At 43.3% G+C, this 15,896-nt stretch overlaps 1 protein-coding gene and 1 non-coding gene across 2 annotated transcripts in view; one reads left to right on the plus strand and one right to left on the minus strand.

The window, feature by feature from the left end:
• Nucleotides 1–1,782: 1,782 nt before the first annotated feature.
• Nucleotides 1,783–1,855, minus strand: trnat-ugu (transfer RNA threonine (anticodon UGU)). The gene has a single exon. It is a non-coding gene; the product is annotated as a tRNA-Thr (tRNA).
• Nucleotides 1,856–11,344: 9,489 nt separating this feature from the next.
• LOC144698020 (uncharacterized) overlaps nucleotides 11,345–15,896 on the plus strand; it is a 148,964-nt gene continuing 144,412 nt past the window's right edge. The window contains 1 exon segment of the mRNA XM_078569961.1: nucleotides 11,345–12,027. Coding sequence (XP_078426087.1) covers nucleotides 11,348–12,027 — 680 coding nt within the window. The 5' untranslated portion in view covers nucleotides 11,345–11,347.

The following is a 15,896-nucleotide window of genomic DNA, read 5'->3' on the forward strand; positions in this document are numbered from 1 at the left end:
GTTTGCCTCTCCTCAGAACTCTGTCACTCTCGGTGTTAATGTGTGTGTGTCAATGTGGTTCAGTTCCCCGAGGGGTGAACAGATTTTTACTGTTGCAAAACTTTATTCACTTGGATTATATATCTTCATGGTAAATGGTACAGAGAATAACTACAGGTGTAAAAGTTGCAAGAGGAGATTGACGCTTTCTGTGTTTATTTAAGTGGAGACCGCTTATTGAATCAGTGTCCATATGTGACACAGCGGAGGAAGATTGAAATTTTCACTGAGCAACATTTGAACAGACAGTGGATTCACTCGGTGTGATGGTGTGTTCCAGTTCAGAGAATCAATTTCTATTCGTTGCTTTGAGCCCAATCTTTCTAATAGGTTGGATGTTATGCACATGTTTGTTCCATTTTCTCGCTTTATTTGAAATGAATATTCATAAATCTATTTGTGTGGGGACTAACTGAATAACAGCAGAAGTGGCAAAGTTTGGACAAGATTTCCTTATAGCCAAAGGGCACAAAGCAGAACTATGTCGGTAATATAAGTAGAAGCAGGAAGAGAGGGAGTCTACATGACCCGAGGTGGTTTCAAACCATTAAACCTTCAGTTGGAAGCTAATTTCGTTCAAAAGGTATGCTATAGAAACACCCTAGTGGTTCAGATTCGGTGCTTCCACCGCCTGGGTTCCATTCCCTGTCTCGATGTTGTGCAAAATGTTGTAACTAGCACCCAATTTATGGTTTGGAGAAGAGTCACATTAAACTTGAAATCTTCACTCTGTTTCTCCCTTCACATTTGCCGTCAGACCTGCTGAGAACTTCCAGCACTTTCTGTTTTTGTTAAACATGAATTATTGTCTTTATCATGCATATGGACACAAGAAATCGGAGCAGGAGTAGATCACATGGCCCATCGAACTTGTTCCATCATTCAATTCAATCATGGCTGATCTTGGGCTTCAACTCCATTATCCTGCCTCTTCCCCATATCCCTTAATTCCCCAAGAGAGCAAAAACCTGTCCAACCCAGCCTTAAATGTATTCAGTGATGGAACATCTGAGTAGAGAATTCAAAGATTCACAACTCTTTGGGTGAAGTAATTTCTCCTCATCTCAGCCCGAAATTATCGGCCCTTTACCCTGAGACAGTGCCCCAGTGATTTAGACTCCCTGACCAGTGGAAACAATCTCTGTGTCCACCCTATCAAGCCCCCTCAGAATTTTGTAGGTTTCAATGAGATGCCTTTCATTCTTCTAAACTCCAGAGAATAGAAGCTCAATTTATTCAGCCTCTCATCATAGGACAACCACTGCATTAGGGTTAGGGTTAGGGTTAGGGTCCCAGAGACCAATTTAGTGAGCCTTCTCTGTACCGTCTCCACTGACAGTATTTCCTTTTATAAATGTGGACATGAAAACAGCACACGGGATTCTCGATGCCGTCTCACCAAAACCCTTCTTTAAAGACTTCTTTATTCTTGCTCTCCAATCCCCTTGTAATAAAGCCCAATATGCCATTGGGCTTCTTAATTTCTTGCTGCCCCTGAATGCGAACTTTCTACATTGTTTGTACAGGACACCCAGGTCACTTTGAACATCAGCACTTATAACTTTCTCACATTTTAAAAGCATTCTGCTGTTCTAATTTTTACAGCCAAGTGAACATATTCGCACCTGCCGACATTAAATTCCATCTGCCATCTTGTTGCCCACTCACATGACTTTCCAATACCTTTTTGTAGTGCTCTCCTCAAAGGTTACCTTGCCACCAAATTTCATAAATTTAAGCTACAGGCTCCAGTGAGAATTGAACCCACGACCGCTGGTTTACAAGACCAGTGCTCTTGCCACTGAGCTATGGAGCCACTTGCTGAGCTCTGCCCACAATAAGCCTCCTAGTAGAATGAGGAACAGGACAAATTTCTGCATGGATGATATTTGATAGACCTGGAAATGTCTGAGATAGAGAACAGAGGATTATAAGATGCGATATGAAAACGGCAGAATTTGATGTGTGTCTGTTGCTTTCAGTGATGAATGTCTGCCGTGGTAATGTGGTAATGATTTTACTGCCACATGTTTACACTGACACAAATATCACTCCTGACCAATCAATCGCAACTGCTCTTTGAAAGCAACGCGCCAGGCCGAATGGCCTCTTTCTTTTCTGTAACTGTATATCATTTTATGTTTCCCAGCATTTCCCAGTCATTCCGACATTTTATTACACTCTATGGGAAACTACATTCTTACATCCTCGCTTTTGAAGTCAAAGCACTGAGCAAACTCAAAGTTTTTCTTTAATTCCAGCACAGAATTTGGAACCAGACCAGTTGAACGACACTTTTTTGGTGCCAATCCTTCACTGCAGCTCACCCCTTAAAAACAGTGGCTGTCATTGCCCGAAGATATCGTTTATGATAAAATTCTGTAGCAGAAGCTTATCTCTGGTGAAAGTATCCGAAAAAGGGCAAATGCGGCGTAGATAAAGCATATTGCAAGGGTTATAGACAGCTTTCCTCTTAATTTATCGGTGAGGACTCGATTCCCGGCCAGGCAATGAGGGTTTATTGATCTGGTACAAACTGTTAAAACAGGCCTGATTTACTTATTGATTGAAAACCGAAACGCTCAACAGCTCCGCCCGAATCAGTGGAGTGAGAGTTGAAGTTTCACATCAGAGCTGCAAATGTCACACGTGGAACAGCTTCGAGAAGAAATCCAGTTCCTAATGTCCGAGGGATATCAGTTTGGACTTTTTGCATTTACACGTTCATTCGCTCGATGTGCCCATTGCCTTAACCACTCGACCATAAGGACTCGGTGTCTGTCTGTTTAAATGTTGCTCAGTGAAAATTTCAATCACCCTCCTCTTTGAAGCGTGCAGACACTTAGTAGCTGAATAGTCTCCACCCAAAAATACAGAAAGAAAATTCCTCCTGAACCTTTTAAGCCTGTTTTTATTTTCTCTGTACGATCTTAATATGAAGCCACAAAACTAAGGTGAATAAAGTGTGGATGGTGAAAATGAGGAACTGAACCACATTGACACACACAGCGGGACACTCACAGACATATACATCGACAGTGACAGAGGCCTAAGGAGAGACAAACACCCAGAAAGAAAGGATGTCACCTAACCGGCTCAGTTTTGTTCCATTTCCGTCTGCAGATTTCGCAAATCCTTGCAGATGAATGGAAATAAGAAAGCGCGGGAGTTTTTGTTTGATTCTATTTAGCCGATAATTAATCCTGTTGGCACCTGGTTAAAATCAGGAACAACGAGAACCGCAGTCAGCAAACCAACATTGGGAAAACCCCGATGGATGTCAGAAACATCGTCCTCAACTCTCGTCCACGACTAATCGCAATTCCTTGGGTAAAACATGTTCATGTTAAACCAGAGGCGGCTATAACGTAAGTCTTTCGGCCCGTCGTATCTGTGCTGGCTCTCAGGAAGAGCAACTAAACCAATTCCACACACCCGCCTTTCCCACACACCAATTTCTATTTACATTGTCTCTCCCCGTTCACCCTGTCAAGATAAAGGACCACAACCCGCCCCACTCCCCGTATTAAACTGGACTTTTTGTCTGGTTCACCCAAAGGGAATTCCTAACATGCCCGAAAGTGGGAAGCAGCTGAAAATTTGGGTGCGCTGGGATTCAGACCCACTCCTCCAGAGACTGGAACCTGAATCCAGCTCTCCAGTTTGTAGAGTAAATGGAGTTAGATTGTATATATCAGCTCAGAAATAATGATGACCAGCTTGATCAGGGTAAAGTTCTTTTGTAATTCGATATGAAATCAATTGCATAAATAAATAATGATTGTAGCGAAAACTGTATGAGGAATCCTAGTCCAACTCTTCATGTCATTGGGTCAGGGAAACTTGGTTACCTAAGGCAAACTGTGCATGGATTCTGCAGAAACTCCTTCTTCAAGCGAGAAATGGACAACGATTGAAAGGGGGAAAACTCAGGTTTAAGGAAAGGGAAAAGGAATTTGAGACGAATTGGTTAGGTCTTTAAAAATAGCTGGCACAAATACGATGGGGTGAAGGGCTTTTTGTTAAAGTAAAAACAGAAAATGCTAGAAAAACTCAGCAGGTCTGGCAACATCTATGGAGAGAGAAGCAGAGTTAATGTTTCGAGTCGGCCTGACTCTGAAGAAGAGACATACGGATTTGAAACGTTAACTCAGCTTCTCTTCCCACAGATGTTGCCAGACCTGATGAGTTTTTCCCAGCATTTTCTGTATTTACTTCAGATTTCCAGCGTCTACAATGTTTTGCTTCCATCTTAGGGCCTCTTACTGCGCTGTGCCATTTGATGATGACATTGTTGATCAGTCTGTCTCCAGCATTCCTAATGAGAACAGCCGAATTTCATTTCTTCAAAACAAAGACCCAAAGGGCTGCTGCATGACGTCACCGCTTAACATTCCAGACAGCTCCATTGGGCTCTTTACAGCGCAGGGTCTGTGCAGGGCAGTGGGGATCACGGTCATTTCACATGTGGCAGAGCAGCGGTTTCAAACTGGGCAAAAACATTATCCAAGCTTGCTCATTTAAGTGTGAGTGAATGTTCAATAATTTACATCTGTTGTTAAAAATGAACACAAGGGTTCGAATCCTGCCGCCTGAGGATTTAACATTTTAAATAGGAGAAAACCCACCCAAACACATCCGTATTTTCTAATTCATTTGTCAGCATTCAGGAGATGGCGTATTGGCATTGTCACTGGGCTAGAAATCCAGAGATAAAAGCAAAATACTGTGAATGCGGGAAATGTGAAATAAAAACAGAAAATGCTGGAAAATTTCAGTCTGTCTGGCAGCATCTCTGGAGAAAGAAATAGAATTAATGTTTCTATTCCGTATGACTCTTCTTCAGAGTTCTTTGAAAGCAGCACAAAGGACCGAATGGCCTCTTTCTTTGCTATAACGTTCTATAATCTGATGTTTCCCAACACCACGGTTACTTCTTTCACAGTCATTCTGCCATTTTATAATCCCTCTTGCGAGTGGGTTCAAAGGTTAACAATGTGCACAAGAATGGAAGGAGCCTGCGACTGTGGATAATCGGCACTGTGCACATTCCTGTAATCAGTATTTGGGAGAATCAGGAAGATGAGATCCCAGATTATCTTTACTATGTCATCTGCAAACTCATTCTTTCTAAAATCCTGGGGTCCCACATTCCCTGACCCTGCTTTACATGGAAAGCTTGGGTTCATGAACTGACTGTGTCTGCATCAAGCAGCTAATTGACCTGGGAGCTAGATGGGCAGAGGGAGCTGGAGGCGAGGCAGGGACAGAAGCAGAAAGAGATGCGACATGAAAGTGTTTAGAATGTCATGTGTGTCAGTTACTTTCAGTGATGAATGTCTGCTGTGTGTTGCCTTGCCAGTTTCACAGGAGCCGCAGGGATGATGTTGGTGGGTTTTGGAAATTGAAATTTACACATGAGCAGTTTGTGGGACTATTTCACCTCACTGTTAATTTCATGCTCCAGCTCACAGCAACTGTTGATGTCATTGACTGAAGAATTCGTTCCATGTAAAGTGGAAACTTGGTTAAAAGCAGCGTCGATAAACCAAACTGATCCCAAGCTTCACAGCTTCCCTGGTGGTCTAGTCGTCAGGATTTGGCGATCTCACCGCCGCGGCCTGGGTTCAATTCCTGGTCAGGGAGTGCAGATTTTTGATCTTGTTAAAATGGATATTAATTACTTTTTGATTGAAAACATTTCACAGCTCCACCAGAATCTTTGGGGTGACAGTTGAAGTTTCCCCTCCGAGCTGGGAATATCACACTTGGAACAGGTCGGGAACAAAGATAAAGGCGGAGTGAATGAATGAATGAAAGGAGGACAAGAGAAGGGCTGGGGGCAAAGCACTGACCTGCGAGGCAAGATACGGGTAGGGGAAGGACAAATTTTTGTCCCTACTGTTTGCACTGACAAAAATATCACTCCTGATGGGTCAATCACAACTGCTCTTTAAACGCAGCACACCAGCTCATCGAGGCCGAATGGCCTCTTTCTATGCTGTAACTTTCTGTAATTTGATGTTTCCCAACAGCACGGGTGTTTTTTTCACAGTCATTCTGCCATTTTATAACCCACTCTAGCGAGATGTACTTTCTAACTTTCTATTCGGCTCTTTTGAAACCAAAATACGGAGCAAATTCAACGAGTTTTCTTCTCATTTCCAGCACGAGATTTGTCACGAGACTAATTGAGCGACACATTAATGGTGCCAATCCTTCACTGGAGCTCACCGCGTCCAAAGAGCACTGTTATCATCAGCCTGTTATGTACCTTCGTGCAGTACATCTGCTGAACAATATCAGCTTATAACAGCTCTGCTTTCTTCACATTGAAATCCAGTGTGAAAATATGAACAATTTCAAAGCTTAACAACGTACACAAGACTGGAAGGAGAGTGTAGCGGTGGATAATCGGCACTGTGTACATTCCTGTAATCAGTACCTGGGGGAATCAGGAAGATCCTGGTGTCTCTTTGCCCTGTTATCTGTAAACTGATCACGTTGTGTTTTATGTTCACACGAACTGACTGCGTTTGGTAAAGTAGCTCCTGGAAGAGCAGAGGGAGCTGGAGATGACGCAGAAAGAGATGTGACGTGAAAGTGCTTTGAAATTTTTGTGCATCAAATGCTTTCTGTGGTGAATATCCGTCATGTGTAAATTTCACAAGAACCACAGTGATGAGGTTGGTGAATTATTTGTTTAAAAGAAGCTGCGCCCGACATGGGGCGAACCCAAGGCCCTGGCATTCCGAGCTTTCGCTCTACCAACTGAGCTAGACACAAAGTTAAAACCGGGAATAATGAGGAGAGGGAAACCCCAATGGATTTTGACTCCATCGCCTTAACCACTCAGCCACGATGACTGACTCTATGCACAGATTAGTGTCGTTGGTATAAAATCATAGGTGGCTACAGCAGTGGAGGAGGACATTCGGCCCATTGTGTAAATTCTGGCTCATGGAAGAGGAATTTAGCTAATTCAAAAACCCCACCTTTTCTCCACAGCCATTTATATTTTTATTGTCTCTCCTCGTTCTTCCTGTTAAAGTGAAACACCGTACACACCTGCTTTAATTGTGAGCTGGCACTTTTTCGACCAATAGGGAAATTTCAGCAGCATTAGGGTTAGAAACCACGCCTCAACAAAGAGTGAGAAATTAAATCAGCACCTACGACCACTCAGCTGAGTTACCGAGCTCAGGATGCTACTGTCCATTGCATTGTCTAGTATTTCTACCCAAACAGAACAGAATAAAAGCAGCAGCGACATGTCACAAGGCCCCACAAGCCTCCTCCGTCACACCATAAGATCATGGCGGATCCCCAGTCCCAAGACCCGATCCAAAGAACCCTTCCTTCCCTTAAGAGTCCAAAAATCAGGAGAATTTTAGGATGTTTTTTCTTCCATTGATCGAAGAGCACTGTGGACACCTGTTTGAAATCAGCAATAATGAGAAGCACAATCGATAAGATGTGAACTTTCCTGGGGAAACCCCAGTGGATTTTAAAAGCATCGTTTTCACCACTCGGACACGATGATTGACCAAGGATCCAACACTCAATCATCAATAACATCATTCACAGCTTCCGCTTCTCAGCTGCACCTCCTTCCAAACATTGTAATCCATTTTCCTCAGGATTTGTTTCTGGATTTAATATTTACCTGCTTTTTACCTCATTTTGAAATCAGATTCGCTTCAACATCCAACGCAAATTGAATTACAAACCTGACTGACAAACAATGGAAAACAACTCACTCGGTAACACAAATCCCATGATGCTCATTTTCAGATTCCCAACAGTCAGATTTTCAGTACAATGAAGGCATTTTACATTGAAAACATTTAGAAAATTTGTGTGACATTTATTTGCGACTCACTAACTCGGGTATTCTGTAAATGCTGCTCGGAAGTTTCGTGACTGGGATATAATCTACCTGCGTTTTCCTGAGCCTGTGCTCGGTGTATTGGGAGGTTTGGCCTGGGTTGGAGTACATTGCGTCCCAGGGATGGGCAGTAACCCGCTGATTGAAGCTGCAGTCGCCGCTTTCTACTGGCAGCGGGTGATTGGAGAGTGCGGGGCCGGAATATTGCTGCTTTTCTGCTTTTCCCTGTCTCACTCGCTGTGGAGCTGAGAAAGAGAGAATAATTGATGGGCTTGTTTGAATCCAATAACTTCATAAATTTCCAATGGGTTGTTTATCGGTACATGGTCGGGCTAATTGTTGTCTCATTACATTTGAAATGAATATTGAAAAAAGCCGTTTGCCTGGGAGCTCACTTGGATAACAATGGAACTGGCAACATTTCGGAAATCTTTCCTTTCAGCGCAAGTACCTAACGACAGCCTGGGACTGTGTGACGATGAACGCTGATGGGGAGAAAACAGTGAAAGCTTCATCCTTGGGTGGTCTCAAACCACCAACCTTTCAGTTAACAGCCGAACGTGCTGACCAATTGCGCCACAGAGACTGATGTGAATTTAACCCAGGGTGTTAGTGAGTTAAAGCTTCAGATTTCTGCTACCGGAATGACAATTGTTCTCTATCAGTTTACCTTTTCCAAGATAAAGTTTGGGACATACATTATGGCTACATGGAAACAGTCTGATCCCACCCACTGCAGACACATCCATGTCACCGGGAACCAGCTCTCCTACAAGCGGTGCCGTCTCCCTTCGAGCCTTTGCATTTCTTGTCTGTTACCAAGTATTCTGATTGTCTTGAAGCCAATATTAGGTTTGAATTCCTGATGTACAGAATCCTTTCAATGTCTCAGATCAGTTAGTTTCACTGATAACATCAGAGTCAATGTTCCAGCGTCTTAAAGAAGGGAAAGGTGCCTTGACTGTCTCTGGTCAGTCGGACAGTTCACACTTCATTCGCCTTGAATTCCATTCCTCAAAGGGGATTTTCTTTTTCTTCTTGAGTTCCCTGAACACATGTGGCAGCATCTTTGGATCGAGAGGCATAATATAGTGCCGTTCTGATGAAAACCATGTTTCTCTCTCCACAGACGCTACCAGGTCTGCTGAGAATTCCAGTGTTTTCTGTTTTTATTTCAGATAGCCAGCATCTGCGTTATTTTGCTTTTCTTTACCTGATTAGTGAAACATATGAGGTTCTGAGGGTACTTGACAGGGCGGATGTGGAGTGGATGTTACCCCTTGTGGAAGAATCTAGAACTAGAGATAGCTGTTTAAAAATAAAGGGTCACCCATTTAAAACGGAGATGAGGAAAATTTCTTTTTCCTCAGAGAGTCGTGGGTCTTTGGAACTCTCTTCCTGAAAGGGTTGTGGAAGCAGAGTCTTTGAATATTTTTAAGGCAGAGGTGGATATATTCTTGGTAAGCAAGGGGGTGATAGGTTATCGGGGATAGGTGGGGTACAGGTTTCAGGTTACTATCAGATCAGCCATGATCTTATTGACTGACGGAGCAGGCTTGAGGGGCCTTATGGCCTATTCCTGCTCCTTGTACTTTTGTAGTGTTAAGAATGTGGATCCCATTAGCAGTAGATTTCGAGATCCATGTCTGAGCTGAAAATGTAGAGGTAAACAAACACTGTAAACATATTGTTCACCAGCTGGAAAAGGAAAGGGATTCGCTCCATCATCCCATTTACTGACACAGCAACACAGTTTCACTGTTGGGAGACCATTCAGATGCTTCACGTGTGCAAATAGCTTTATTCAGTTTGCCCACATGTCAACATTCCAACTTTAAAAGTTCAAAGGATTTGATCCATAATCAGAGCATTGCTCCTGGCAAAACACGGTTTAAATGTTCCATGTGTAGGGGGAAAAAGTCACTAGCTCGTCCCATCTCCTGAGACTGCACTGAGTTCAGATCTAACTGTCGGGGTTTGTTCTGCTGTTCATAACATCCAGGAGAGAATTGTGGTGGAGCCTGGAGCAAAGTGGCCGTTGCATCAATTGATTTAACAATTTTATGTCTTGCCCCTATGGCACCGATCGTATTCTGATTGCAGGATGAAGACATTCTACAATTTGGTCTTTCAATGGCGGGGCGCTCACCCAGCTTTCACTGCGGGACAGAATGTGCCCTATCCTCATAACAGAAATTCTCTGCGCATGCGCGTCTCTGGGAATACTGGGGCATGCGCATTGCTCTCTTGCATGAGCATGCGCAGTGCTGGTCTGTGACTGAAGCTGCTCAGAGTGGTTGAGAGAATGTCGAGCGGAGCAAACTAACAGAGTTAGTGGGTGTGTGAGGAGGAATGGAGCCAGCGGAGTGGACAGGGAGGCTTCATAAAGACACAGTGCAGGGCGCAGACCCCAAATAACAAGGTACCGGTCTTGGGTTTGCAGAGAACTGGATTCTGGATTTCTCCCTTCGCCAGGCCCGGGGTAACGGCCGCCATCTTTATAGGGGCAATGTGCAGCAGGGCGCATGCGCGGTCACATCCTGGTCTAGGTTGCAGGAGGAGACAATATTGTGGATTTCGATCCTGGACTGACAGGGATGGATTTTGGAAACTCCTTTTACAGGGGGTTAGAAGGGGAGGATTTACACACAGCAAACTCAAACCAAGGGAAATGTTTGTCTCTTCTCAGTTTCTAATCTTGGACTTACAGTAGTGGATTTTAAATTCCTTTTACAGCAGGGCTGTAGAACTGAACTCAGCCAGAGCAGAGGGAGATAGAAAACTGAGAGAGGAAAGAAATGGTGGAGTTTGCATGATGGGTCTGGATTTCTCATCATACGAAGGGGAGTGTGTGTGGGACTGTGATTTACAGCTTGGGGTGGGGGAGGGGAGACGAGAGGAAGAAATATTCCGTAGCAAGTGGAATTGTCAATTATTAATTTCCATGTTGGACTGACAGTGATGACTTTTGTTAACTCTTTTTACAGGGTCTTAGGAGGGAAGGATCTTCAGATGCCAAACCTCATCAAATATTAAGATTTGTAGATTGGAAATGCAAACCAAACATCACATCAACATCTCACTGAGCCACTCGATTCATCAGGACCTGAATATAATCAACCTTTGAATGTGGAAGGAGAAATGTTTGACTGTTCTTTCTGTGGGAAAAAGATTTCAAACATCAGTGTGACTGGGAAAGCACTGAGACACGCACACCCGAGTGAGGGTGTTCCAGTGAACTCACTGCGGAAAGAGCTTTAACCAGTTACACAGCCTGAAAAATCATCGCACCATTCACAGTGGGGAGAAACTGTGTACGTGTTGTGTGTGTGGATGAGAAAATGTGAGAATGGTCTGAAGCTATTCAGTTATCCACCCCAGCTGGAAATTCATTGACACACTCACATTGGAGCCAGCACCATGGTGAAACCGTGGAAATGTGGGGACTGTGGGAAAGGATTCAATTATCCATCTCTGCTGAGAAGCCATCGACGTATTCACACTGGAGAGAAGCCGTTCACCTGCTCCGTGTGTGGCAAGGGATTTACTCAGTCATCCACTCTGCTGACACATCAGCGAGGTCACACTGGGGAGAGGCCCTTCAGCTGCACTTACTGTGGTAAGAGGTTCAGGTCTTCATCCCACCTGAGTGGACACCAGCGATTTCACACTGGGGAGAGGCCATTCGCCTGCTCTGTGTGTGGAAAGGGATTCACTGTGTCCTCCAACCTACTAAAACACCAGCAAATTCACACTGAGGAGAGGCCGTTCAGTTGCAATTCCTGCGGAAAGAGGTTCAGGCATTCCTCTGAACTCACTGCACACCAGCGGGTTCACACTGGAGAGAAACCATTCACCTGCTCTGTGTGCGAGAAGGGATTCACTCAGTCAGCCAGCCTTAAGTCACACCAGCGAATTCACACTGGGGAGAAGCCATTCACCTGCTCTGTGTGTGCGAAGGGATTCACTCAGTCAGCCAGCCTTAAGTCACACCAGCAAGTTCACTCTGGGGAGAAGCCATTCAGCTGCACTTCCTGTGGAAAGAGATTCAGGTCTTCATCTAATCTTAAAGTACACAAGCGAGTTCACACTGGGGAGAGGCCATTCACCTGCACTGTGTGTGGGAAGGGATTCACTCAGTCAGCCAACCTGCTGTCACACCAGCGAATTCACAAGTGACTGCAGGGATTGGATTTTGCTGTTCCTGCTGCTGTTAGTCACATCCAGGACTGATAGTCAGATAGTATTAGCTTTGATTCTGCTGATATTAACTCCCCTATAACTGGCTGGAGTTTAATTTTCTGGATCTGTCACTGATTATCTGAGCTTCAGTGTCCCTTTTTAAAAGCACCATCTGTGATCTTTCCTCTTAATTTCAGAACTCTCAACAGGAACTCGATTACAATAAAATTAAGAATTTTTACTTCAATCCTAAATTTATCTTTGGAGCAAAGTCTACAATTCAGTGGCTGAGAGGATCCACTGATTAACATCTCCAATTAGAGAGTACTGATTAATCCTTGCTGACAATTCTTACTGACATGTACATTCCACACAGAGACACCTCCATGATGAAATTAATTTATCAAGGAACATAAACAAAACAGTAAAATATTTACAGGCACATCAGTAAAAGCTTCATCAGTCAACACTGATATTGCTGAATCTTGGAAGTCGCTGAGTTCAATCATTTCTGACACAGCAGCAGCAACATTTGGGAAAGGTGGAACCTACAACAAAGACTGGTTTGAGACCTACTTAGCAGAGATGAATCTGTCATTGAAGCAAAAAGCAAAGCCAACCCGATTACAACATAAACCCAACAGCTAGAACACTGTGTAACTTGAAAGTAGCTGAGACAGTCGTGTAAAAAACAGGGAGATACTGTGTAAATAAACACTGGATCAGACCAGATCATGAAATCCAAACTGCCTGTGACAATGGAAATCCACATGCTGTGTATGATGGGATCAGGAGGGCGCTTGGTCCGACCATCACCAAATGGATGTTGAAGTTCTCACCCACAGAAGAAAACAGATGTCCCACTGGGTTGAAACTGCTGTGAGCTGTACTCCTGTCAGAAGGACATCTCCTAATCTCTGTTGACTCTCTCCTGCAGCTTCCTGTCATGGTTTAATTAGATGAGGAACACTCACCACTTGAGCTCGAAAAGGCCATTGATTGTTTAGCAAGCGGAAGGACACCCGGCAAGGATGGAATTCCAGCTGAACTGCTCAAGCCCAGAAAGTCCCATCTACTGTCACAGCTTCATGACCACCTCCTTCTCTGTTGGAAGGCAGGATCCATTCCACAGGACACGTGTGATTGAAGAATGATCACAATGTACAAAAAGAAAGGTGACAGAGGAGATTGCAACAACTACAGGGACATCTCACTCCTCAGCATCACAGGGACGTCCTTCACTAGTGTCAGGCTTAAAAGACTCCATCTACTTGCAGAGCGAGTGTATCCAGAAGCACAGTGCGGTTTCTGTGCTGGCAGATCTACAGTGGACATGATCTTCTCCATACGCCAGCTACAAGAGAAGTTTACAATTGGGATTGAATCTAAAATGCTGTCAGCTTCTGTGCTGAGAAAAGTGAAAGGTTATAATTACTGAGTGAAAGTAAACCTTTAAGTATGAATCACAATGAACTTGTACAATTGTAAAAGGCATCGAAAAGTTTGATTCCCTGAAGATAAGCTTCAGCCTTGAGGTTATGATCTGGAGCTCACAAGCTGTGGGAAGCTTCACCCTCTTTAACTCTTTTCAGTCTCAGAAGGTTGAAGCTCCTTTTGCCTGTGAAAGTGAACTTTTTCAGTTTTATTTTTCTTCAGTTTTATTACCGTCATTTGGAAAGGTGCCTGAAGAAAGAAGAAAAAAAAATTTGTGAAAAGCTGAGAAAAATACAAAGACAATTGGAAAAACAAAGATTGAAATGGGGTTTGGTTCATCCTTGATCTGAAAATGAAGTTACATAAAGTTGACACAAGTGTGCACATTTTGAGAATATTTCTTCAGCCCCTTTGCTAACAAGCTGAGAAGTTAACCCTTTCCACTGACAGCATGGTGACAATTTAAACAAAAGGCTTTGCTTTTTAGAGATTTGGATCATCCCATTTGTTGTCATCCAAGACAAAGTGTCTGAGAATGGGAGATATGGGAGTAATCTACAATCTGATTGCAAGTATCTGTACTTGTGTCTCTGATCTACAAACCATAATATGAGAGTATTAAATGGGACAGTAAAGTTCCTCGAGCGCTCCTGAATGAGATCGAATGGTAATTCATGGAATGACGTATTTAGAATAAAAGATAGAGAAAATCACACCACCAGTTGGGAAATGGAATAATTCACTTGGGTATAATTGAATGGAATAGTTCAAATTGATATACATGTACATTCTAGTGAAAGTCAGGAAAGTGTAGATGAGACCAGTAAACAGAGATTTCTCTTGGTGATGTTTGTGTCCTTGCCTCTGTATTTAAAAGAAACTGAATTTGATAGTCTGGCCACTATCAAGGCATCAGAACCAGGCAGGGGTAGGTCAGCAAAGATCTTCAGAAGACACCTCATTGATATTTTGATAAGATCACCTGAAAGACCAAGAGTGACTTGCATAGGTTGGCACATGCAGCATGGTATTGGGTTACAGCATGCGTGTGCAGATGTGATATGTCACGTGTAATTAACATGTGGAAATGCATGGTGACCCTGCACTGAAGAACAGGTCCCAGACATGCTCAGCTACTTGACAACAGAACATGAAGTGATTATTGTGGAAATTTGAATGAGACATTTTAAATCATCAAGACATTAACTCACACTCCATAGTGAAACTAACTATAAAACAATCAGCATTGAATTAAACACACTGGTACCTATCAGAGGGAGTAAATTTAAAGTGAAGAGGGAAATAGAATCTGGATTTAGAAAATATCCACAAGGTGGAGGCGGGTGAACAGAGAGATGGAGAATCTTTAAAGTCCGTACATGACCTTTTGTTTGAACCAGATGTATTTACAACATTCCAAAAATGTAGAATTGTGAGAGATGATCGGCAGGTGGGGAGGATGAATCTAAGTCGATAGTTATCACATTTTAGTCAAAAAGTTTTGACATTTACTCTTGGTGGCAGCTCAAGGGTTTGTGTTGCTGATTCTGATGATTCTAGTAGCTTTAGTATGTTATCTACAGTTCGTCATCAAGAAATTAGGAAAACAAGCTCGTAGCTCAAAAATAGTGAGGTTAGTCAGAAATCAGTTGTGAGAAATCAATAAGGATATTCCCTTCTCAAGGTGGGGAGGTCTGTGAGAAATCATTGTCTAATAACGTTATAAATTCTTCAGAAATGTATTGAATATTATAGGAAGATCTCTCTATCTGATGAGGGGAGATGGGAGAGAAACTGGAGAAAGATGTGGGTTCAGGGCTCAGACAAGAGGAAACTTAAGAGACAGTTTGTCCTGGTGGGCTAGTGGAAGGGAGGGAAGCAGCAGAGGCAGCTGATCAGATTGTCCCAATCTTAGTGACAAAGAAGCTCCATGAACTCCTCACACTTATTGTTGGAGGTGAAGATGGAGGAGACAGGGGAGAGGGAAAGCCCTTCCAAAGGAACTAACTTGTGTTAGAGATATTAAAAAGACATGACATACGGTGAGTTAAACACAAAGCTGATTTATTTGACTTTTATCCAGAATATCAACCCCTATAACTGGGCTGTAGTTTATTAACATCAGCAGAAACAGCCCCAAATGAACATGGTTAGTCCTGGTTGCAATTTCACAACAACATGCAATCACTGTAGTTACTTGTGAACCCGCTGGTGTCTCAGCAGGTGGGATGCCTGAGTGAATCCCTTCCCACACTTGGAGCAGGTGAATGGTCTCTCCCCAGTGTGAACTTGCTGGTGTGTTAGCAGGTGGGATGACTGAGTGAATCCCTTCCCACACTCGGAGCAGGTGAAA

The sequence above is a fragment of the Cetorhinus maximus genome, chromosome 23 (genome assembly GCF_964194155.1).
Source record: "Cetorhinus maximus chromosome 23, sCetMax3.hap1.1, whole genome shotgun sequence".
Taxonomy (NCBI): domain Eukaryota; kingdom Metazoa; phylum Chordata; class Chondrichthyes; order Lamniformes; family Cetorhinidae; genus Cetorhinus; species Cetorhinus maximus.